Below are 25,785 nucleotides of genomic sequence, written 5' to 3' on the forward strand. Positions count from 1 at the left end.
TAGGGCTACAAATAGAAAAGTTAAGCAGTCCCTCCTCTCAAGCAATACACATTCTAGTAAGGGGAGAAAACACATATAGAAGGTTTCAGCTGCAAGTCAGATGGAAAGGTCCCAAAGGAGACTGTAATGTCTCTTCTTCAATATCACTTCCTCTGATAAAATCATATCAGGTATAGTGGAGAGAGAGTTGGCATCAGTCCACAAAGACTGGGGTTTAAGTCCTACTTCTGACATACTGGTCGTGTGACCTTGGACAAGTCCCCTAACCTCTCAGGGCTCTGGGTAGGTCTCTAAGACTAAAATTGCATTAGTAGAAGGAATTTCCTCACCTGGTGTCTCCTCTGCCAATGAAATTCCAGATCTAGTCCCTATCTTTAAAAATCTTTTTTAAAGAAAAGGGGGGGGGAGGAAGGGGGTAAATGCCAGGATGGAACAAGTGATATTCGGTCTAAATATTAAAGAATTACCATCATTATAATCATAGACTAGCCATGATGTAGGACTGCAGATCATGCAACGCTGCAGGATTTCTCAGGGAGCAGCAGGAAGGTGCAGAGGCGAGGTGAGCAAGCTGCGATACGTTATGTACAAGGAATCACAGAGGAGAAAGAGAAATAAAGGCTGTCACCAAAGAAGTGTGTGAGGACAAAGTTGGTCGTGTGATAAGACAGAAGGAGAGCCCAGATGGTCCATTGGTGCCATTCCCCATTAAAAGAATATAAGGAAAGTGGCCAGGACATTGGGTGGATCCCCTGGGGCAATACCTCACGATAACCCTGCTAGGTAGATGCTTTTATTGTGCTCATTTTTTGTTTGTTGTTTAGTCGGTTCAGTCATGTCTGACTCTTCATGACCCCATTTGGGGTTTTCTTGGCCGTTTCCTTCTCTAGCTCATTTCACAGTTGAGGAAACTGAGGCAGAGTTAAGTGACTTGCCCAAGGTCACACAGCTGGTAAGCATTTGAGGCTGGATTTGAACTCAGAGCTTCCTGACTCTAGGCCTGGTGCTCTATCCACTGTGCCACCTAGCTGCCCCATCATCCTAATTTTACATATGAGGAACCTGAAGTAAACAGGGCTAAGTGCTTTGCGCAGGGTCACACAGCTAGTATGGGTCTGAGGCTGGATTTGAACTCAGGTCTTCCTGACTCCAGGTCCAACACTCTATCCGCTGTGCCTCTGATGAGGATGATGATAGCTGCTGTTACCATCTGGTGAAAGGATGTGGATGGGAGTCACAGAGGAAGGAAAGGCATGGGTCAGTTGTAGTCTGCATCATTGGAGGGAATTCCAATGCTTTCGTATTTGTGCAGATTCATGAAAGAGTCCAATTGTAGAATGCTAGAAGCAGAGGAGACCTTGGACATCATCCTTTCCAGCCCTCTCCTACAGTGATCTTTCCCACGACACCAGGCATGCACAAATTCATTGACTCCCACTGCTACCAGGCCCAATGGATAAATACATTTATTCATACATCATTCATTTATTTCACAATCACTTGCTGAACCATTTTCCCTACTCAACTAGGTTCTGCAGCGGATAGAGCTATGGCCTGGAGTCAGGAAAACCTCAGATGAAATCTGGCCTCAGACACTTATCCTGAGCAAATCAATTAAAAAAAAAAAAAAACCTCGGTTTGCCTCAGTTTCCTCACCTGTAAAATGCAGATAATAATAGCGCCTACCTCGCAGGATTATTGAAAGGCTCAAATGAGAAATCATTGTAAAATGCTTAGCACAGTACCTGGAACGTAATAAATACTATGCAAATGTTAGCTCTTATTAATTATTATTATTATTAGGCTTTTGCTGAATGAATGAATAAATGAATGAATCATTTTTAAGTACCTGCTACATGCCAAGCACTGTGCCACTCACTGGGGATACAAACAGAAAAATTGAGATAGTCCCTGTTCTCAAGGGGCTCACACTCTAATTAGGGGAGACAGCATATAAAATAAAGTTCAGCTGCAAGGCAGATGGAAAACTCCAGAAGTCCCCAAAGTGCTGCGGTGAATCAGATGGGAAGGCCCAAGGGTCCTTAGATTGCATCAGAACTTCAGACAGTGCTGGAGGTCAGCAGGGCAGATGGTAAAGCCTGGAGGACCTCAAGAGGCAGCAGCGGGGCCAATGGCAAGTCCTATGGCCTTCCATCTTACCAAAAGGTATACAATTGGTGACTCCCATCTCCTCAAGCCACGGGACAGTGGAGCAGTCTAGTGAAGGTTCTAAGTGGCCCCAGTCAGGGAAGGGAGAGAGAAGAGAAGGGAAGGGAAGGAGGCAGGAAGCCTCCATGCTGTGACCAGTCTTTCTGCCTCATTGCCATCCTGAATGGGGTCTGTTACCCCACAGTTGGTTCCTGAGAAGAGGGTGAGGCTGGTGACTTTGCACAGCATGCCCTCGCCTAAATCCAATTCACTTGCATGTCATGGCATCACCTCCCTGATATCATGATCCTCTTTGGAGAACGAAGGGCAAACATCAACCAACCACAGGAAGCAAGACAAGGATTCCAGCAAGGGGGCATCAGAAATAGTTAGACAGTAATAGGAAAACAAAGAGAGAGCAGTGTCCCCCAAAATAAGGGAGAATATCCAAGAAGAGGATTGAAGGGGACTGAACAGTGTCAGATGGTACAAAGAGGTCAAGAAGGATGAGAATTAAGAAAAAGCCATCAGATACAGTAATTAAGCACTGAGAGCCTTGGAGGGAGCAGGTTCAATTGAGAGGTGACCATCAGGGGCTATAAGAGACTGGCACTGTGGTACAAGGGAAGGAATGATGGGTTTGGAACCTGATTCTGCCTCTCACATCTGTGTGACCTTGAGCCTCTTCTTTAATTTCACTGGGCCTCAACTTCCATGTCCTGTGCTTGTCTCCCACTGTGCAGAGGTTTCCCCTTCACTGGCCAAATCCTGAAGGCACCAAAGATGGGGGAGTGTGGAACCGAGTAGGGTCAAGGGATTGGATGAGTGATGTCACAGATGTCATTCCTTTGAGGACTTCTTTTTTTTTTTGAGGAGGCAGGGCTTTATTCCCTATCAGGACAAGCTCTCTCTTGATCAAAGGGCTTACATTATCAAAATGTTAAAAATAAATAAATAATTCACAGATCCCAGGTTAAGAAGCTCCCAGTGGTTTGCTCAACTCTGAGGTTGAGCAAGGTCCTGTCTGCACATGCGCAATTGAAGCAAGATGGAGCAGCTTGAGCTTAGAGCCACCTGGTGGTTAACACTGGTACTACAGCCCATTCAGTGGGGAAGAGGGGGGATCTTTTATATGTTAATGATGACCCTTCCAACTCAAAATCTATGACCCTATGAGCGAGAGAAGTTGATGTAATTAATATACTTTGAATTTTTTGCACATTTATGCTGCAATATTCTTCAATACTTTCATGTGTCTCTAATCTCATTGATGGGACACTTCCTCCAAATGGACAAACTGCAAACCATCCATTCTTTCTAATCCTGTTTGACTCTGATCTTTTTCTTCCTGTAAATCTTCCACAAGGGAACCACCCAGTGCACTGAGGGGCTTCGTCTGGATCATGTTATATCATAACCCCCTTTTTTTGCTGCCTGGTGGACCCCTATGGACCTCTTCTCAAAATAATGTTTTTAAATAATTGAAGGAAATGTTGAATTTCGGTTAGAACAGATGTTCCTAACCTGAGGTCTGTGTGTCTGAGGTTTTTTTTTTTAATATTTTGATAATTATATTTCATACTTGAAGCAGCTAGTGGTACAGCTGAGAGAATGCTTGGCCTGGAGTCAGGAAAATCTGAGTTTAAATGTGGCCTCAGACACTTACTAGTTGTGTGACCCTGGGCAAGTCACTTAACCTGTACTTGTCTCAGTTTCTTCAACAGTAAAAGAAGGATAATAACAGCACATATATCGCAAGGTTTTTGTAAGGCTCAAACGAATATAATATTTGTAAAAAGTGCTTAGCATGGTCCTGGCCCATAATAAGTGCTGGACGTATGCTTATTCTCTTTCCTTTCCCTTTCAATATAATTGGTTTCTTTCGTAATCCTACGTATTTCATTCAATGCACTAAAAAATATTATTCTGAGGAGTCCATAGATCTCACCAGGCTGTCAGAAGAGTACATGACCCAGTAAAGATAAAGAATTTCTGAGTAAAGATTAGTGAACATAAAGATGTAACTTTTTTCCCATCCCCTTGAAATCCATCTGTGGATTCCCCAATTAAGAACCCCTACTCTAGCTCTCATGATGTTATGTGGGTGCTAGGATAGCACATGGACCATCCAACTGTTTACCTTCTGTTGTCAATACATGATCATCCATTCACTATCTCCAATCACACACCTCTTTGATCATATCTTTCACATCACTTCGTGTTTTTAATGTCATCATTGTAATACACTGTACCAGGAAGTAAGGCAAAGTGGACAGAAAGCCAGCCTTGTAATCAGAAATACCTGCGTTCAAATCATAGCCCTAATACAAATTGGCTGCATCACTCTTGGGCAAGTCACAACTTCTCAAATGTCCCAGTGTGTCTCTAAGATTGTAAATTTCAAAAAAGCTGCCACTCTTCATTGGTAGAGGAAGTTGTTTATCAGGAGATCCCTATATCAATGAAATCATGGATTTGGTCCAAAAAATAATTATATTGAACATATGTCTCTCTGTTGTCCTGTGAGTGACCCACTAATTGGATTCCTCAGAGACCATACTGTTTCATAATTCTCTGTTATGCAGCATGACCAGAAGCATATTGATAAGAACAATGGAATTTTATTTCAGGAAGGAACTTGGGGTTATCAAAATCACTGCACAATTTCCCAAATGTAATCCAGTTCACTCTCTTCCTCCTTTTCGATTCTCAGTCCATCTTTTTGTCGATCAGCATTGTCCATGATATATGCTATGTTGGGCCAGCTCTTTGGGATAGCATAATCTGGACAAAAGGCATTCTTCATCCATTTGTTTTTTCCTATGTGGATAGTTAGGCTATATGCTTATAAATAGTGATAGACCTCACTTAGAAAGTTCTGCAGTATTCTGGGGTTTAATGCACAATTAGCACAGTGTTATCTGCAGAGAGGAACATCTGGAGAACCTCAACCTCTATAGGGAATCTTTCTTCCATTTGGACTCTACATCATACTTTCTTCTTGACAGTGGCAAACATTTTTAGCAAGAGCATATCTCCATTTTTTGTGCCTCATTTGATATTAATCATCAGGAGATCATCAAAGACTTATTGCCATGGTTGCTTTTTATCAAGGAGTCTTGTGTGATCTTAATAAGTAGGGAATGATATGACATTTGTTGTAGGAGGTCCTTACAGGCAGCAAAAATGCTTTTCATAGTCAACAAACAGTAAACAAAATGAGCTGTTATATTCTCTGTACCTTTCAGTCAATTGTGTGAAAGATGTGCTCTGCTTTCAAATATCATTTGGGAAATCCTGCCTATTAGACCCTTCTCATATCTTCATCAAGGACGTCCTCAAAAATGTGTGCAGCTTATTCTCATGGAGATTTTGTAGAGATTAAAAGGTAGGCATATGAGTCAATAGTTATTGACGCCTTTTTGGGTAGCAATAGCAGCCATGAATTTTTTTTCCCAATCATTAAGCATCTTCCTCCCTTTCGGATAGCTCACAAAATCAATTCCCTCAAAATTGTGTTGCTTCCAGCATGGATCTCTCCTGTTTATACTTGGCCTGATGCAGCTGTTTTTTCTGTCTTTGTTTTCTGAAATGTGCTATTTCTGCTTTCTCACATTTCCTCATGTTTAGTTCAACTCATTTCACTTCCTATGGGAAGCCTTTCCTGATTCCCTAGTTATTCGTCTCTCCTCAGATTGTCCTTAATTTACTTATATGGGCCAATGCTATATCTCCCTAGTAGCAGAATATAAGCACCTTGACGGCTGTCTTTGCTCATGCTGTCTTTGCTAGGGATAGAGCATAATGCCTTTCACATAGTAGGTGCTTAATAACTGCTCCAAATACCTACCTTTGCACCAAAATTACTGAGTATCAAAGAATGTGCTAATTTGATTTGGAAGGTGATATTGAGTCCTTTGGAGACTACCTCTACTTTTCCTCTGCTCCCGATCTTGGCCCATCAGCTGGTCATTTTTTTTTTTTGCTTTTGTTCATTATGAGCACATGACCAATAGCCGTGAAATTATGCTTCTTGTTACCTTTAGCCACATGACAAAACTATCTTCCATCAACTACCTTTTTAACACCTTTCCAAAGAGAACCTGTGAGCCGTGCTTTCATTTAGCCACATCTTCTTTGTGTCTTCTGGTCTCATTTATGGCAAAAAAATACCATTATTGAGCAAATGAAATCATTATGGATCTAATGAGATAATATTCCTAAAGCACTCAGCACAGTGCCTGACACATAGTAGATGATTCATAAATGCTATTTCCCTTCCCTTGTTATTGATATGATTCAGTTTTTCTGGTAGCATGTTATTCATTGTTCACTGGTCAAGGATCTCCAATGTAGAATACATATCAGCAGTTACGTTGGTGTTTTGTAAGTTATCTAAAGCCAATGTAATTCTTCTAATCCATTCTCAGACACTTGCTGTGTGACCCTGGGCAAGGCCCTTCCCTTCTGTCTGCCTCGGTTTCATCATCTATAACATGGAGGTAATGATAGCACTTACCTCCTAGGGTTGTTGCAAGAAATAAAAGAAGATATTTATAAAGTACTTTGCAAATCTTAAAGTGCTACATAAATGCCAGTTTTCTTAGCTGGTATTATTCTGCATAGTTCCCGCCTCCTTTTTCGTCATTCTACTGCTCTAACAGAAGGGCAAAGTGGGTCGCTCCAGACTGAGGGCCATCTCGTATCTTTCCACATTTCATGAGTTGCCATGGCCCAAAAATTCATCGCCTATTGGCCAGCCTCTCTGATTGTAATCCTCTCTTTTATTAGTCTGGCTGGACCTCAGAAAGTAGGCTCCATCTGTTGCTAGGACCACACAGCCTTTGAGATCCCAGGGTAACTCACAGGAACCATGAAGCATCAGAGTAGTACATTTGTGGATTTGTATACATTTATCATGTATTATTTTTGCATTAATGATATCTGTATAAATATCATATGCCCCCCACTTGATGAGGGCAGAAATAATATCTTTTCTAAACTCTATATTTCCCCTGGGACTTAGTACAGGGCTTACTGTCCTTAGTAGAGACTGTATGACTGTCCACTGAATTGAATCACTGAATACCCCCAAAACACTGTGCTAGGCACTGTGAGAGAATGCAAAGATGGCTAAGAACTGATCCCTGCCCTCCCCAGCCCATATCAAGGGAAATCTCAGCAGGAGCCTCACTGAATTCCATATTCTGAGTATTGTTCCATAAATACATTGCCAACCTCTTCATCCTGTGTTGGAAATGATTAAACGATACAGTGTATTTGATATGACAATCTATTGCTTTAATAGAGCCCAGGGTAAGATAAGATTAAAAGAAATGCCACAAAGGAGAGAAGAAAAATCTTTCATCTCTAGAAAGTAATGAAGACAGACCCCAGATACGATAAAGGTCTAGCTCTAAGTGGTGGGATCAAATTATATAAGGCTATAATGAGCTTGACACAATTGGATTTCCATATGCAGCTCTCAGCACCCAGAGCTTCCCCAAAGCAATAAAAACTACCTTCTCCTATGGAGAGGGAAGAACATTGTTTGAATGTAAACATGCAGTTGGAGGGGAGAGAAGGACAGGAGCAGATTCTCTGAAGCAAGGAGCTTGTCAGGATGAAAATGACTTTTGGAAACTTGGCCAGCTGGGCAGATAGAGAATGGATGGATTTTTTTTTTCCCTATCTCTCTTCCATGTTTCCATTTCTCTGTCCTCTCTAACTGGAGTGAGCAGCCAACAGAGGGGAGGAAAGAAAGGGCAGGCTGCAGCCCAAGAATGGGTCCATAGGCTTAGGACCATAAGGGCCCTTAAAAGCCATCTGGTCTGAACCCCTTGTTTCCTGTATAAGGAAACTGAGGCCCAAACAGATTAAGTGACTTCCCAAGGTCCTGTAAGTAAGGTGGAGGTGCTATTTTAACCCGGAGAAGCCTGGTGCAATGGAACAACATCGGCTCAAATCCCATCTTTGACCTCTCTATCCGGGTGATCCTTTTGGTCTTCAGTCTCCTTAGCTTTAAAATGAAAAGTGGGTTGGCCCAAATGGTGTCTGAGGTCCTGTCTAGCTCCAAAGCTATATTCTGAACCAAGACCAATGTGCTTTCCACTGTATCTTGCTGCCTTTAACATCCATACAGCTTTCTAGGCTTATTTAACAGGATTTGCGGCCCAATCCTCAAGTCCCTTGTCCTAGCCCCAGGGTGGGGAACCTGTGGCCTCAAGGGGATTTGTTCTGTGAAGTTTGGATTCAGTCAAAGGGCTGTACTTGAGGACCTAGAGGGCCTCAAGGCTGCAGGTTCCCCACCCCTGTGCTCTAGCCTAACCAATTCCTGGGGTGAGGAAGACAATCTCCAACTTCCTTCAGTGCTCCCATATGAGGCAGATATTGGCAGACTCTTTCGATGGCTGAGGAGGAAAAGAGACAGTAAAAAACTAAACCACTTGCTTGAATCTATGTAGCTAGTCCTAGATATCCATCGACTTACACCCTTGACCCTGCCTCCCACCCTCTACCAGCCCTTTGTGGCTGAATTTATTTGCTGATTTGCTATAACTGTTTTTTTTAGAATTTCCTTAAGCTCAAATGTACCATCTTTTGCATAGAGAGTTGACATGACTCGTGATTTGCATAATTGTTTCCAGGAGTGAGGATGGCTTTGGCTAAACCATACACACTCTCTTAACTTGACACTGCCAAGACATGCTATTTGTGAAATACATGTCCAAGGTCTGGGGTGAAATATGTGGCCATGCCACCGCAAAGTTCTGTGGCCTACTTGTAGATGGAACTGTGACCCTTGGCCCCATTTGCTTTGAGCTGCTAGCCAATTTGCCTAAATGAGAAGTTTCCTGCCCTGTCCCTCCAGGCTCACTCTAGACCAGGGGTGGCCTCAAGGCCACACTTGAGGACCTAGAGGGCCACATGTAGTCTGGAGGCCCCAGGTTCCCCACCCCTGCTCTAAATGTTCTTTGATCTCCGGACAGTTCTTATTCCCAATAAATTCCTGAAAATTACTAGAATAGGTCATCATTATTTTCCTGACAGTGGCTAAGGCAAGATTCTCTGGGCTAATGGACAAGTCATGGTATGTTTCCTACACTTCTACTGGATAACCCAAGACCTTGGATTCCTGGACTAGTTTTAACAATTAACAACCAGCCAAACAGGACTCAGGATGGGGAATGCCCCCAGGTAGAGGGGCAAGGCAGGGTAGGGAGAATACAAGAAAATGTGTTGAGTACCTCCAATATGTCAAGCAAATGAAACAATCTGTGCCCTCAAGGAGCTTATGTTCTATCTAGAGAGAACATGTACATGTAAGAATATCTATAAGATAAATGCAAAATAAATACAAGGTAATTTGGGAGGAAGAAGACATTAAGTGCTCAAGAGATTAGGAAAGCTTCATGGAGAAAACTGGGCTTGAGCTGAGCTTTGAGGAAAACTAGGGATTCTAAGAGATTGGGGTAAAAAGAGAAGGCACAGGAGAGAGACAGGAGATGGATGGAGTGCCTTGGGTGAGGAACAGAAAAAGGGGCAACTCGGCCAGATTATGTGAAGGGAAGCCTCCTCCTGACCTAACTCTCTAATGTAAGGCAGCTACCAACTTCCTTGGAACAAGAGGAACGGGCAGAATGGCCCCAGAGGGCCGTCTGAGTCTGGCATTGCTGCTCTCCTGGTCACAACCACAAAGGAGTCTATTTGGTCAGGTGGACCTGGAGTCACCTGTGGAGTCCCAGAGTCTGAACTTGGGGTCCCTTCCCCCAGCCCTTCTTACCTTTCCTCCTTTTCCCCCAAAGATTCCTTTCCTCACTGACTTAATTCTTTAGTTGTGCTGCTGTCATGGTTACACTGATGAGGCTTATTAAAGAAGGAAAAAAGCATCCAGTTATATCTTGTGTCATTCCCAATCCTGCCCAGTGGGAAAGGTGGATAGTCATCCAGGTCAGAAGTCCTTAGGACCGAGGCACATTTTGATGAATAAGAAGCCAGAGGCATCCTCAGCTGGGAGGTTCTGGGAGAAGGGCCTAGAGAGACTTTTTAACATTCACCATAGAAGTCAGTGTCCTAAAGTCACACTGCTCACTCTTTCCCCATACCCAACAGATGCAAATTTATGAGACCAAATTCAGAGAGCTATAGCCACAAGGCAAAGTTTCCATGCTGTCTTCTTTTTGGGGGGTGGGGGGAGTGGGTGAGGCAATTGGGGTTCAGTGACTTGCCCAGGGTCACACAGCTAGTAAGTGTCTGAGATCACATTTGAACTCAGGTCTTCCTGACTCCAGGGCTAGTACTATATACACTGTACCACCTAGCTGCCCCTACATAGTCTTTTTTCATTAAAAATACAGATTTATTGAGTACCTACTATGGGCCCAGCACCATGCTAGATACTAGAGGGAGATACAAAGAAGCATGATAGTTCCTCAGGGACCTTGAAATCTAGTTGGGGAGATAAGCCATATGTGCATATATAGCTAACAGATGAGAAGGGCCTCATTAGGTGGTGCTTTACTTCCATTCAGGTCAACATTTGCCAAGCATCCATTGCTGTGCTAGACACAAAACAATAAAAACAAAACGAAGCCCCTGCCCTCAAGGAGAATAAGAATTTGGGGAGGGGGTGGATCCAGAGAAGAAAGAGCACTTATAAGGAGATGATCAGTGACACTCATAGTCTAGATCAATAAGCTCCCTGAGGATAGGGATTGTCTGGCACTTAGCACAGTGTCTGGCGCATAGTAGGTGCTTAATAAGTGTTTATTGACTGACTGTCCTATTTCTGTCTTTGTACCCTCAGCCCAGATCTTTTGGTGGGGGTATGGGGAAGTCCAGATTTGAGAGAATAGTGAAATCCCAATGTGGAAACTCCCTCCACCAAGACAGATAGGCAACTCTATCACTGACAGTCTTTGAGAACTTTCTAGGTTGCCAAGGATCACACAAGTAGTATGTATCAGAGGCAGGTTTTTCCAACTCTGAGGCTAACCAGAGCTCTCTCCACCATGTTAGGCCACTCCTCATGCCAGGTACATAACAGATGCTTAATAAATGCTTGTTGTATTGAATTGAATAACTACTAAACCAACCATATGGACATATAAGAATAATGGCTCCCATTCACTTGATACTTTGTAGTTTACAAAGTACTTTTCATAAGACAACCTTGGAAGGATACTTGAGAGGATCTACTAAGATTTACCAGAGACTATATGAATTTAACTATAAAACATTCTTTGCAGAAATAAAGATAGATCTAAATATTTAGAGAAACATTAACTGCTCATGCATAGGTTGAGCCAATATTATAAAAAATGACAATAGTACCTAAATTAATTTACTTATTCAGTACTATATCACTCCCAAAGAATATTTTATAAAATTAGAAAAAAAATAGTAATGAGATCCCTATGAAAGAACAAAAAATCAAGAAACTAAAGAGTAATAATGAAAAAAAATGGGAAGAAAGGGGATCTAACAGTACCAGATCTTACACTGTACTATAAAGCAGTAATCATTAAAATAATTTGGTACTGGTTTTAAAAAGAGATCAATCAATAGAACTCATTAGGTATACAACATATAAAAACAAACAGTAACATAGTGTTTGATAAGCCAAAAGACCCCAGTTATTGATAGCGGAAGGGCTCACTATTTGACAACAGCCTGGGAGAAATTAAGTTTCACTTCACCACATACAACAAGATAAGCTCTGGATGGATACACGACCTAGACATAAAAGGTCACATCAAAACAAATGAAAGGAGAAAGGGAAAAAAAAACCTTTTGGATAAATGGATCTATGACTAATAAAGAAATCAAGACAAACTTACAAGAGAAAATGGATAAATAACATTATTGCTATCATCACATTGTTTTGGGCAGAACAGCATGAAAGCAAATGCACAGAGGTGGGAAAGTACAGGATGAAGGGCCTCAAATACCACAAGAAAAGAAAAAGACATTTAGACTGTATTCAGTTGACAATAGGAAGTCACTAAAGATTTTAAGGCAGGGGACAAGACAGGTCTGTGTTTGTAAATGGGAGAAGAATGGCCTGCGGGGAAGCAAGCCCAGCACACAACACAGGGAGACTCTTTCATATTGACACGAACAAATGGAGACATGTGCTGCCTGTATATGCGTATGTGTCATGATCTTTCTTTAGTGAAACAAATGCAAATGACCTTACATAACCATCATCTTCGTCACCATGTACACAGTTGTTTAAAGTTTGTAAAACACTGAGCATGTTATTTCAGTCGGTCCTACTAACAATCCTGTGAGGTAGGGGTCATTGTTATCCCCTTTTGACAGATGAAGAAACTGAGGCTGGCAGAGATTAAGTGACTTGCCCAAGGTCACGTAGCTAGTAAGTTATCTAAGATGAGATATGAAATCAAGGCCGTCCTCACTCCAGCTCAAACACTGTATCTACTCTAAGACCTTCCTTCCCTGAGCCCACATAAAGGTGGCATGTCAGCATATTAACTCCAGTGACCAAGCTACCACTAGGTAGCATCCTACTTGAGCGACCAGCCCAATACTCTCATCGGTCTCCAGCACATTTATGAAATAGCCTTCCTAAAAGGCTGAAATATGCCCTCTGGTCAGCAGAGGGTGACAACTAAACTGCCTTCTACACTAGCCAGTCAATGACTTCAAGTGGTAGCAGTGGCCACATCTTACATTAGTCTAGGAAATGAAATGCGATATTACTCAAAATATTAAAATATTTTGTTCTACGATGTGTACGTAACTCCAGAGTCCCCAGCTCGTTTGTCTGGGATCTCTTCTCTCTGCTGATGACTCCCTCTACATCTGCAGGACTACGGTATTTAACACACGATGATTACATAGTTTATTGAACACAGCCAAAAAAAAGAAATGAGTCAAACCTACCTTCCACCATCTCCTAAACCTTCTCCTGCTTGCCCTCCCAGACCTTCAGAGAGAGAATTCCCAAGTCACCCATAGCCATAGGAAAGGGATAAGAAAAGAGTATGGGAGGGTGGGGAGGGAGTGACCTCTCTTCTCAAGACCTTAGACTCTTAGAAAGGGAAAGTAGACAAATTAGTATTGGAAACCAATGTCCCCTTTCATTTACTATTAGTCCAACTGAATTCACAGTAGCTGACATGTTGGCACTTGGGGTACTCTTTTGTCAAAGTTCCCATCTCTGTCCCAGGATCTCTGCCCAGTATCATCTCAGGTCTCTGGCAGCCTAGGTGTCTGGCCAATAAAGTCTTTGGCGACAGTAATAGGGGCAAAAATGGCTACCCCCACCCTGTCATATAGCCAGTCCTGTACCACAACATGCTCAGACCCCTGTCTTAGGCCACATGCTTAGACCTCAGCTCTGAACAGAAGGAGCTTACCATCTGAACTAAGTGAATGATATACGTATGTTTGAGTAAAGTGAGATTGTAAGCCCCTCAAAGTTTCTTTTCTTAGAAAAGCAGATCAAAGAACCTGTGCAAGCAGCCCTTCTGTGCGCTGGTGTTGTTGGCCTTGTACAACCACAGTAGCGGCAAGTAGTATTGTTGCTACACCATCACACATGAAAATAGCATCATGGGAGCAGCCTCAGCCCTTAATAATCTCAGTGTCCCTCTGTTTGTCTCTCTCAATTACAGAAAGCCCGCCTTGCCAGGATCCGTGTGGCCAAGACTGGGAGTTCCAACGCTTACCTGCACAGCAAGAGGAATGGTCTTCTCAATGAAGCCCTGGAACTGACAGTCAGTATCCCGGGTTTGGAAGGAGGGGATAGGGAAATGGGACAGGAGAGAAAAAAGTTGTGGTTTTCTCCCTCCCTCTGAGCCCTAGGTCCTTCTCGAGCGCACGCACGCGCGCACACACACACACACACACCCCTGCCCAGTTTGAGCTGAATTTGAAGAACTCTGACACCTGCCTGTTAAGACTTAATTCTCAGACCTCACTTCATAGCTTCCCATCAAGGGGCATTGAGCATAACTAGGCCTGTCTCCTCAAGGGGGAAACTATTCCAAAGCTTCCTCCCCACTAATCGAGCCCCCAAGTATTTATTAAGCCCCTCCCGTGTGCTAGGTACTTCGCTAGATGAGGCTACAAAGGCAAAAATCAAACAACTCCTGCCTTCAAGGAGCATACAATCTAATGGGGCAGACAACATGCATATAAAGAGGTCCTTTCAGAATGTGAACCGAACATATACAGATTCACCTTGGTGGGGGTGGGGTGTGCACCAGGAAAAGCCTCATAAAGATGGTGGTACTTAAACTGAATCTTGAAGACCAGGATTTCCACAGGTGGAGATGAGGAAGGGGGACAGCCGGTACAGAGGCACCCAGAGAAGGAAGACGGGAGTGCCACGTGGGAGGCACAGAGGGCCCCGTGGCTTAACCCAACGATACTCAGAGTGTACACAATGGAACTCTGGCATGATTCAGATTTCACTAGGTGTGCCAAGAATCTCCTCCCTCCACCCCAAGACTTCCTCATTCCTCAGCCCCCTTCCCCAGCTGCAGTTTGGCACCTGCTTTTCCCAGCTTAGTCTTGGGGAGGTCACACAGTCACCACCCTATCCCAGCCCTGGGGAAGTAGAGAAAAAAGACAAGGAGGTCTAAGAAGGGAAAGAGACTCAAAGGAATCTCAAGGCCCCAGTGATGGATTGGTGGCTTGACCCTCCAGTAACCCTTCTTTGTTCAATGTGCCACAATTCCCCAAAGCAAAGAATATTGCGAAGTGAGGGAGTAAAAAAAAGCATGAGGGTGACTGGATTAAATCCTGGCCAATCTGCAGCTGTGTGGTGCCGTAGCTAGGTAGCTTGTATCTTATTTGTTCCCCACAACACGCACCCCTCCATCGATAATTTCTTGATCAGTATCTGCAGCATCCTCCTCACCCCTACTACCTGAGCCGAAGCAGAAAGAGGAATGGGTGCCACTGAAACCTGCACATACCCTACGAGACAATAAACTTCCTATCGCCGGGCAATTAAGGGTAGCCAGGAAGAAGGAGCCATACCATTCTCTCTGCCTTATTTTGTCTCTTCCCTTGTCTCAGGGCTCCCCAGAGGATGAGCACCTGACCAAGACCACATCACTCATTGAGAGCCAGCATCACCACCTGCTGCATTGCCTGGAGAAAACTACTGTAAGTCTCCTCCTCCCCCCTACCTTAGCCATCCCTCCCAGCATTCAACTTCCCTCCTCCTAAAGGTATACCCTTAGTCTCAAGCCCAGCCCCAGATTTTAGGTACAGCCTATCCCTCCACAGACCAAGATGGTGCCAGGGAATGGTGGGAAATTAACCATCCTCTCTCTCCCAGCATCACCCTATGCTCTCCACTTCCGTTGCTGAAGTCAATGTGTCATTATCTCAAAGTACTGAGTCAATGGTGGCAACTCTGCCATTATGCACCCAACAGAGCAAGAGAAAAGAGGAGTTCTGGATCTGAGTTCAAATCCAGGTTTGGCCTGAGAGGCCTTGAGCCTTTAATTCTCTGAACTTTAGTTTTTGAATCTGCAAAATACAGATAATAACACTTGACCTACCAAACTCAGAGAGTTTCTGTGAGGATCAAGAGGGATGAGGCATATAAAGCAATGAAATAAATGTTCTATAAATGTGAGCTACTAAGCTATTATTATCTCCCAGTTACAAGTGACTTGCCAGGGCCTGGGCTCTCAGATAAGGCTGGAACTTACTTCCTATTCCAGCTACACATTCGTAGCCAACAAGAGCTATGGGGCAGGCTATATGCTATCACAGTCTGACTGATCTCCAACTCTAATGGGCTGACACATCACCCTCCAAGTAGATGCCACTGAGCCACCCCCTCCCCTATCTCCTTACTACCAACAGTGTGGCGTACTTGGACTAGACAGCAACAGCCATGCAGCCCTCTCCCTGCATCCAGGAGAGGCTTCAGTTGGTGCTTTTTGGCTAGGCCCCTCTGGTGCTCCCCCTCACCCATGTGGAAGGTGGTGGGAGATGGAAAGAGCTTTCCAACTGAAGATCAATACTACTGCCTCACCTATCCCCAAAGGACGGGTTGAAGCCTTGAGAGGTCCAAACCCTAAAAGGCCAATGAGGCAACACCAAGTCCTGGGTTAGGGGGCCATAGCTGGAATGAGCTGGAATGAGATGCTTGGGCCACCTAAATAGGACATGACTAGGATGAAGGCATCCACACTAAACGCTCCATCGTTCTCTGGTACCTTCCTTTTCCCAGACTGAATGATCAGCATGTCAGAGAGGCTTTCTGAGTCAGGCCATCTAACACTCTGCACTCTTAGGCCAGAGGGAAAGCGCTTTAAATATGCACTCTGTGGGTAGCATGTGAACCCCATAGAGGTTTCCAAATCACGAAGCCTGAAGCAAACCCTGAAGTTTCCAGGCCTCACCAAATACTTCTTCCCTTGCCCCAGAGGACTACATTTGCATGTCTTATGAGGCCCCTGGAATTCTCCTCCAGGACTTGGAACAATGCTAAAAGGACAGGCTCAGACTTAACTGCCCTTTCCAAACTTGCATGTGCTGGATGGAATGTAGGCCATTTGAGAAGGGAGTTGGGGGAGGAGAATTGTTTGGGTTGAGGGGATGGAATGTTGGGATTAAGAAAATGGTGAGTTGGAACTAAGGATAAGGTATTGGGATTGAGGGGGTGGAATGCTGGGATTGAGAGGTCAGAATGCTGGGCTTGAAAAGTGGAATGTTGGGGCCTGTGGAAATTGAGGGGTGGAATGCCAGGATTGAAGGTGGAATGTCAGAGTTGAGCTTGGGAATGCTGGAATGTACAATCAATGGTGTTTCTATCTTCTGTTGGCATGTTGTCCTGTAGGGGTTGTCCTATCTTGTGGATGATCCCCTGTTATCTGTACGAACTTCCACCATCAAGGTATAGCTTTTTAAAAATTCAATTCCTGTTTTTTCTCTCTGATTCCTGTGGCGTATGTGGACTGTTCTCTTTCTATCACTTGGTCCGGTTTCCTTGCATGTGCTGTCACTTCTCCCCCGGGGCTTGTCCTTGCCCTCCGCTGTCACTACCAGTACCAGCTCAGGCTTCCAATTTTCTGTGCAGATCTACTCAGCAACCTTTCTCTCCCAACCTTCTCCTTCTACCTTGCTGGGGATGTGGCAGGGGTGGTTGAACACGGCACTTACTTGTCTTGGTATCCTGTGAGTGTCCGTGTGCCTTATCTGTCTGTGCCACCTCCTTTGGTGTCCCGGGGATTCCTGGTTTTGGCTGTCGGGCTAGCCTCTGCTCCAATGTGACCTCTCCTCTTCACCCTGGCAGCCTTAGCCAGGCCACAGATACCCCCAGGGCATCCTTTAGCCTCACAAGATGTCCTTAGTCCCTAGTTTGTCCACTTCTCTTTCCGACTCCAGTCTGGAGGACCCTGGTCACCCCAAGTTCTCCCACCATGAGAGTGTTTGACTTTAAGGAGTCCCTAGTGTCTCCTCACTAACAGCCCAACACCATTCCTTTTCCCCTCTCAAAACACCAAATTGGGAAAACATATCCCTCATAACATTCAAACCTATTGCTGTCATGGGGAGTAGCACTCCAACTGCTCTAATTTATAAGCAGTACAGAAACCTTTGCCTCTCCCCCTTCAATGACGGTAATGACAAACATTTATTAAGCACCTACCATATGTATGGAAGCCATTGTGCTAGAGGGAGCAAGGAAGTGTGAAGCTCCAACCAACTTATTTCCACCTCTGATGATGTCACCAAATCCCCTTCTGGTGACCAAGAAGCCATGCTGGTCCAATGATCCCCCCAGCCTAGATTCCCACACTGAAGCTTCTATGGCCTCCAGCACCCAAAAGTAAACTCTGACTCATAATCATTCAGAAATAGTTATAATTGTATGCCCCTAACACCCTTCTGAACCACAACTCCAGAAGGACAGAACACAATCCCACCATCATACCAACCCTTCACCCCCACCCCACTGTGATAGCCAGGGCTGCCAAGATGATTCCTTCTTTCCTCTCTCAACGCCTGTGGGATGTTACCTTTCGTGAGTGTTCGTCTGTGCTCCAGTCTCCTGGGGCCTGCCCCTACGGAGCCCAGGACAAGACCCTCCAGTTTACCTGTGAGGGGAATTCATCCCCTCCTTCCCACTTCCTCCTCCCACATGCTTCTCTGTCCTTCCCAACAGAACCATGAGTTTATTGATGAGCAAATGTTTGAGCAGAACTGCATGGAGAGCTCAATGCAGAATTACCCGTCCACAAGAAGCCCTTCACTGTCCAGCCACCCAGGCCTAACCACCTCCTGCTGCTCCCGTCGAAGCAAGAAGACCACCCACTTGCCCAACTCCAACCTGCCTGCCACCCGCCTGAGGAGCATGCAAGAGCTCAGTACCATTCACATTCAGGGCAGCGAGCAGCCCTCACTCACAACCAGGTGAGTGCGTCCCACTCCCCCTCTTCACACAGGAGTCTCGGCTGTGGAGCCACCAGCTTGGATCAGCCCATGCGCTCCCTCCCTCTCCTGGTGGGCTCTAACCCAAGAGGATGCCATGACACCAGGCTGCTGTCAGGACTGGAGTTAGAAGTCAGGAAGGCTGTATTGAGACCGCAAGATAATTAGTCCTCACCCAGAGTACTCTTGCTTTTCCCTAGGGGAAACCACATTATTATCACAGTCAATTCTTTTTATTTAACAAAGTTCGTAAAGCACTTACCTCACTAACAACCCTGGAAGGTAGATGCTGTTATCCCCATGTATAGATTAGGAGGCTGAGGCTGAGAACCATGACTCCCTCCAGATCACACAGCTAGCATCTCGAGGCTGGATCTGAACTCAGATCTTCCCCACTCCCCACTTCCCCAATGCAAGAGCATCTACCTTGCTACCAATTTAGTTTCCATGATCTAATCAGTATTCTCTCTGCCAATGCAGACCACAATCCTTTGTCCTAACAGCTGCGGGCCAAAAAGCCAGCCCCTAACCAAAACCCCTAATAATAATCCTTTCTGAGCTTAGCTTCAGATGACAACCATCCAATCTGGAGCTTGGCCTGCCAAGCCTTTCCAGCCTGGTAGGACCCACGGGAGTTGGTACTGTCTTAACCTTCAGGAACCCAACAAGGAGACATCACAGTAGGAATTTAGTGGATGATCTGGAGCTTATCAACAACTAATTTTGAATCAAAGTCTGACTCTCTAGCCCTACCCCTTACTGCCCTGTACACATCTGGGGAGGGGTGGGGGGTGGTGATAAGAAAGCAAACAGAGTGGGGAAGGGATTGGTCCTGTGTCTTCATCCGTGTAGAAACCCCCTGCAGCCTGGCACCTTGTCTCATTTATAGTCAATTGTCCGGGGCATTGACAATATATACATATGTAAAATTAACCATTACTTTGGGAATCTTCTGAGCTCTGTTCAGCTCCCATAGTGGAGTAAAATGAAGGCTGCTGTGAATAAAAAACCTAAGAGTTTGAGGGAACCCTGGAAGGAGGAAGGAGTAGCCCCTTAATTCTCTTTTCTATCTACCCCAGTCGTTCCAGCCTTAATTTGAAAGCAGATGATGGACTGAGACCCAACTGCAAAGGATCCCAGATCACTACAGCCATCATCAGCATCCCCACCCCGCCAGCGCTGACCCCGGAGGGGGAGAGCCGACCGCCACCATCTAGCCCTGGCTCCACCACGAACATTCCCCCCATAGGCAGCAACATCGTCAAGGTCTCCGCCTTGTAAAGCCACTGAGGGCAGGGCTGTTGGAAGGGGTGGCAAGAGGGATGGGGAGGTGAAGGGAGCCTGTGGGGCCAGGCTGTTCCCTTCTCCTTCCCCTGCCGCTCCTGCCCGTCCTGGCTGTGCCCCTCGCACTGAAACTGTGCCTGCAAGCAGGAAGGAGACGCCACTGCAGCCACTGCCCGAGGGGACAGAGCGCTAGGCGCCATTACCCCGCTCTGGAGCCACGCAGGGGCAGGGCAGGGAGGCAGGGGATGGGAACCTGGGGAGGGACCGCGTGCTAGGCCAAGGCCTGGTGGGGTGTGGTGGGGGGGGAGCCTCAGATCAAACTAATGATTGTTTCTGGAGACCCCGGCGAGGAAAACACAAGAACCAGAGAGCAGCACAGAGGCCAAGAAATTACATGCAGAACAGGAAGGAAATATTAACACTGTGTATTTAAGCACCTTTTTCAAGGCTTTTAATGGATAATATTTATTCATGGGACATGACTGAAAAAAAAAAAAAGGTGGAAAACAAAGCAGAAACACAACAGATTTTTTGTGAAATGTTTTTCTCCATGGACCCAATACCTTTAACTAAACCAAAACAATGCATTTTATGAGTTTTTTTCTCCTTTTATAATGAAGGCTTTAGGCCAAGATGTCAGTTGTTAGTGAGTTTTCTCTCCTTTCCCCATCCCAGGTGGGAGAATCTGGGCCACCAAGCCTACTGAAGCCCGGGTGACCCACACAGTAGCCATGTGACCACACTGCAGCTCTTGCTTTCTCCAAGTCTGTCTCCTCGTCTCTCTGTACCTGGTCACTGCCTCTCCCTTGCTTTGTCTCTGTTCAGCTGTCTTTTTCCACAGCTCTCAGTAAAACCTGGGTTTGTGAATGGCCACCTTGGCCACCGTAGTACGGCTGTATGTGGTAAAATCCACCTGCTAGCTAATGGGAAATTGTGCTTTAAAAAAAAAAAACAGAATGAGGGGAAAAGCCAAGAAGAAACAAGATGGCACTTCCCAGTCATCTGTCCCACCGCTATTTCTGAAGATTTGGTTGCAACCAAATTCATTAGCCTAGGATCTTGAAAAAGGAAATCATAATCTTGTATCCTGATGAATACCAAATAACAAAAGATGGAAGAGACACTCCATGGAACATGAAGACAACTTTCTTCTCTCCTATTCTTCTGCTGGTACTGACCATGCAGTCTGCCCAGTCCGTAGCCAGGAGCCTCTGGGCAGCCTCCCTTAGACCATACCTAACCTGGTCAAGGGCCTAGGATACAGCCAACTGGTTTTCACTTCGGAGAACCTGACTTAATAGCTGAGCAAGGTTGGTCATGTCTTCTCAGGAAAGACATTTTAAGGTGTGGGAATCTGGATGGTTCTTAGCTGGTCTGTCCAGTACCAATGGGAACAGGTAAAGGGCTGATGTCCCTCTGGGCAAGTGTGTTAAGATAGCTTTTCTTTGGAAACCTGGGCACCACTTTTATGGAACAGGGCTGGGGGGTATCTCCTCTTGTCCATTTCTATCACTTTCAGCAGAAGAGTGGATTAGGCCTTTCCCTGAGTTTTGGGCTTGATAAGTTCATCTTTCCTATCTCCTGGACTCCCTACCTCATGACCACTAATTCAGCCTGGGCTCTCAAGGATTAAGATGGTCATGTTATCTCCTCAACCCCTTGGAGCTCCTCGGCAGTTCCTCAAACCCTGCGGTCCAGCTAAGTGGTTATCATTCATACAGTTCTCCTGCCTCAGCCCTCTGTAGGTAAGATTTCTCTGGTGAAGAACCAAAATTCACCCACATTTCTCCCCATGACCCTGGCCCTATAGGTCCTCTAAAAGGGTTTTCTGAGTTGGTACCTAATCACAAGAAATGAAGAGCTTCAGATAGGGCAAAGGAGAGGGAGCCTTTCCAACCTCATCTCAAGTACTGAAGTGCACTCAATCTGGTCCTGGCCTCAGGAACCTTCCCCAAAACGGGAGGGAAATTGTTCCTGACTTCTGTGAGCTGAATTTCTCACTGGGAAACAAAACAAACATTACAGTGCAGCTGTGGACCATGGATGTACATCAGAGCAGCCACACAAACTTGAACAAACTGAATTATCAGTGCTTAAAATTGATTTACTACACAAAGGTACCTCCTCAGTGGAGAAAAGCAAAGGATGGGTTGGGTACAGAATGAGACAATCTTATAGAGGGCAAGTAGGGACTTGGCATGGTTTTTAAGAGCAAAAAGCAATCAATTCCCAAAGTCTAGCAGCTGAGTTACATTGTTTTGAGAGGGAAAGGTTTAGGTAAAAGACATTGATCCTTCATCCAACCATACAAAGTATAACCCTTCCCTGCCTCAGTACATTTCAAGTTGTAACCAGCCCTCTAATGATGATCATCTCTGCAACAGGCAGACTGGTCCTCAATGCCTAGTCTGACACAAGGCCCACACATGAAGCCTTCGAGCTGTTCTGGAAGAGCCTTGAGATCACAGGCTTATCTCCATTTCATGAGGAGGCATCAGAATGGTATTTTCATGAAGGCTAATCAATATTTACATCATACTGGGTCACAATGACCCATCCAACCCAAGTACTTTATCTCATATTGTAGAACCAAAGGCTGTTTTGTATGGAAACATCCATAGCATCGATAAAATAGGCGTTAAAGGGGGTTTGGAGGTCACCTAGAGTTCTACCTCCCCACCAATGGCCCCAAAAGTTTCAAGATGGGCCCAAGCACCTCTAAGGCTGTTGTGACTCCAGATTCAGGGCTTTATGATGCATCATACCTGCATGTGCCACTTACAACCTGTGTCAATTCAAGTCCCTTCACCCCTCTGGGCCTTGCTTTCCTCAGCTGTAGAATGAAGAGATCGAGCAAGGTGACCTCTGGGGTACCTTCCTGCACTAAGTCTATGATCCTTTCATGGCACCCACTGAATCCCAAATAACTTTGCTCTTCACTGTCACCACCACTACACCTGCTCTGAAAAGTCTTTCAGTCCCTTCCTAATCCCCAACACTTCTCTCAGCCAGAGATGACACCTTAGTTTCTTTAACCTTGGGTCTAAAACAGGGTGGCAATCAAGTAGCTATATATACATACATATATACGTATACACACACATGAGAAAAACCCAAACATGACAACTGGATCCTTCCAGTAGGCTTCAGTGAAGTTAACATGGAAGGTCCAACTTCTAAACTATCCTAAAAGTCTGGCATCTTTGCAACTTCCAAAAAAAAAAAAAAGACTTAAAATGATGATTGGGTTTTCTTCTTCCATTGGTCTCCTAGGGAACTGGTTCACAAGCTTTTTCTATTCATCCATCACTTCTGGAGAGATCCTATACACCATATACCCCCCGCCCCCCGCCGTTCCCCTCCGCCCCGGCAACACACACACCTCAACCTGTCAAAACAAAGATGAACAGAGGACATGATATTGGATTAAGTCTTAACATTATTTGTGTATTACCTTAAAGAACTAGAACAAACCTTCTACTAACCAATCTCCAGAAAGGTTAAGGGACTTGCCCTAGGAGGCATGGCTCATAGTAGCTGAGAACCAATAACAGAAGCCCATCTCCTGATTTACTGTCAGAACAGTCCTGAGACATCAAAATAGGGTATTATTATAACAACCCGTTCATGCCAAATGCCTAGTACACCAATTGTCACAATGCTCAGCAACATACTAAGTGACCTGGCAACTTGGGGGTGGGAGGAGAGAAGAGGGAGGCTCAGAGATCACACTTTGGGAATCCACTGCCTCAGTGCGGCATCGCTTTGGGACACCAATTCTGCATGTGTATAAAGTTTTTTCAGAACCAAGAGATGCAGCTCCCCTTCTAGTCTTTGGGGAGGATTGAGAAGCACTGACATTTCAAACCATAATCCTTTAAACCTGGCTAGCACTTGCACCTTTTCCAAAACATTTATCATATGCTTCTCACAACCCTAGGGGGTGGGCAGGGCACTTTGTTCCCCATTTTGCAGCTGGGCAAACCGAGGTTGACTGACAAGATTAGGATGCAGCCCTATCCAGCACTTTCTCCACTGCAGGTCCCCCAAGATGATCATACAGAACCTACATCTCTGGCACTGCCTTTGCAAGGGAAAGTCTTATTCAGAGCCATCTATGGGACATCATAAACTTCTCAAAGGAAGAACTATATCCATTTCTACTTCCCCATGGTTATGTCTTTGCAAATAAGCCTTTTGAGCTTGGGACAGTTATGTGATAACCTGCTGAAAACACCAGGCCCCCTCAACAACAGAAGACTGGCAGCCATTTTTGGCTCACTAAGGTCATACAAAGGGGGTGGATGAGCCTTATACAGTTGCTACCAAAGGAGCTGATCTCTCATGCTTACTTAAGGGCCTAACACCAGCACAAAGAAGGGTGAAATTGGGCAATACATCAATCAACAAGCACGTACAAGCAGTTACTACATGCCAGGCACTGTGTTAAACACTGGGGATACAAAGAAAAGAGCTTACATTCTATATACATAAAAAGAGCAGCCATGTAATTTTGACCAATGATTAGCAAAGGTGGAGAATTCATGAATACCCTGAGACTGTTGATTAAATAGGTGGGTCATTCAGCCCTTGAAGATTTCTCCTGCTCCCTAATTTGGGATCTTTCCACACTCTGAGGTGAGAATTTTGTAGAGTACGGAAAAGAAAAGTTAACTTTTAAATTTAGGAAAAGGTTCAAAGCATGGGTCAAAATTAGGTTTTAAGATTCTCTGTAGATTCCAGTGATCCCAGCTCCCCTGTCCCCTATAACCAGATGACTGTGAGGTTGGTTATGCATATGGACTTTTAAGAATTTGCCTAGCATAGCCAAATATCCACTCCCCATCCAACTAAATGGCACTGTGAATAGGGCCAAGCAGGGAACTGATAGGCATCTTTTTTTCCTTTTGGGCTTCTTTGTGGAGAACCTCCTCATTTGCAAGTTGCTCCATGATGACTGAAGAGGGAAAAGCATTGTCATGACCCTTAAGAAGTGGCTTATTAGAAGGGACCATCAAAAAACAAAGTGGTTTAAAGAGGTTCTAACTTAGTCTTGTTTGTTTTCATTATGTGTCTTTCTCACCAAGTTTGGGACTGGCCTTTGTCTCAGCAAGTCACTTACCTACCTGGGGTGTAGGGTGATGATCTGAGTCCCAGGCGGTTCCTTGGACCAAGGGACTATTTTACAAAGTGGGGGCTGGGGGAAGAGGAAGGGTTGGTATATTTTTGATAATCAGACATTCCAATGCAATGTTCTCCTTAGAGGTCCCCCCACCCCCTTTGTTAACGTTTATTGTGAAAAACATCGCGTATGTGCTTCTCTATTTTCGTATAATAAATGGGCTTTGCTTACCAACGTCACAATGGCAGAGACAGAAACGCACTGTACAAAACTGCAGGAAGATTCAGACTTCATCTGAAAACAACTTTCTAAAACAAAAGTTCTTGAGTTTCCTGTTGTCTTCTCTTTGAAACTGTAGTGCATATGTTAAAGTGTGTCTATCATTGACAGTACCAAGTCGTGTGCCACTGCTGTACCTGATGTATCCAATCTGGATTAAATGGCATATGTGCCACAAACCCCAAAGTGATGCTGCGTGCTTACTCTATTCCAGCTTTCCACTTCTAAACCTACCATGGCCCAAGACACAAAAGTTGTGACTAAGGTCTCTTTTGTTCCGTTAGAAGCCTTGTAGCTGGAGGAAACCTTAAAGATCATCTACTCCAAACTCCACGGCAATGGGAAGAGCATGGCAACACCTAGAGTCAGAGGGCCTGGATCCAAATCTCGGCCCTGCTCCTTCCTACCCAGGGCAGTGAGAGTGCACATCCTCCTGTGGCCTCCAGTTCTATCATCTGATAGCAAAGATGGCATACAAGACCTCCAAAATCCCTTCCAGTTCCTTTACAACCCACTTACTACCT

The 25,785-nt window shown here is 44.9% G+C and overlaps 1 protein-coding gene across 2 annotated transcripts in view; it reads left to right on the forward strand.

Annotated features, from left to right (window-relative positions):
- Positions 1 to 19,857, forward strand: part of KCND3 (potassium voltage-gated channel subfamily D member 3) — a 307,348-nt gene extending 287,491 nt beyond the window's left edge. Inside the window, exons 3-7 of one of the 2 annotated variants that reach the window (XM_036769298.1) lie at positions 13,791 to 13,892; positions 15,202 to 15,291; positions 16,982 to 17,038; positions 18,311 to 18,558; positions 19,656 to 19,857. In XM_036769298.1, the coding sequence (XP_036625193.1) occupies positions 13,791 to 13,892; positions 15,202 to 15,291; positions 16,982 to 17,038; positions 18,311 to 18,558; positions 19,656 to 19,857 (699 nt within the window). The remainder of the gene's footprint in view (positions 1 to 13,790; positions 13,893 to 15,201; positions 15,292 to 16,981; positions 17,039 to 18,310; positions 18,559 to 19,655) is intronic. The other variant, XM_036769299.1, reaches the window with a different exon arrangement.
- The last annotated feature ends 5,928 nt before the right edge of the window (positions 19,858 to 25,785 follow it).

The sequence above is a fragment of the Trichosurus vulpecula genome, chromosome 7 (assembly GCF_011100635.1).
Source record: "Trichosurus vulpecula isolate mTriVul1 chromosome 7, mTriVul1.pri, whole genome shotgun sequence".
NCBI lineage: Eukaryota > Metazoa > Chordata > Mammalia > Diprotodontia > Phalangeridae > Trichosurus > Trichosurus vulpecula.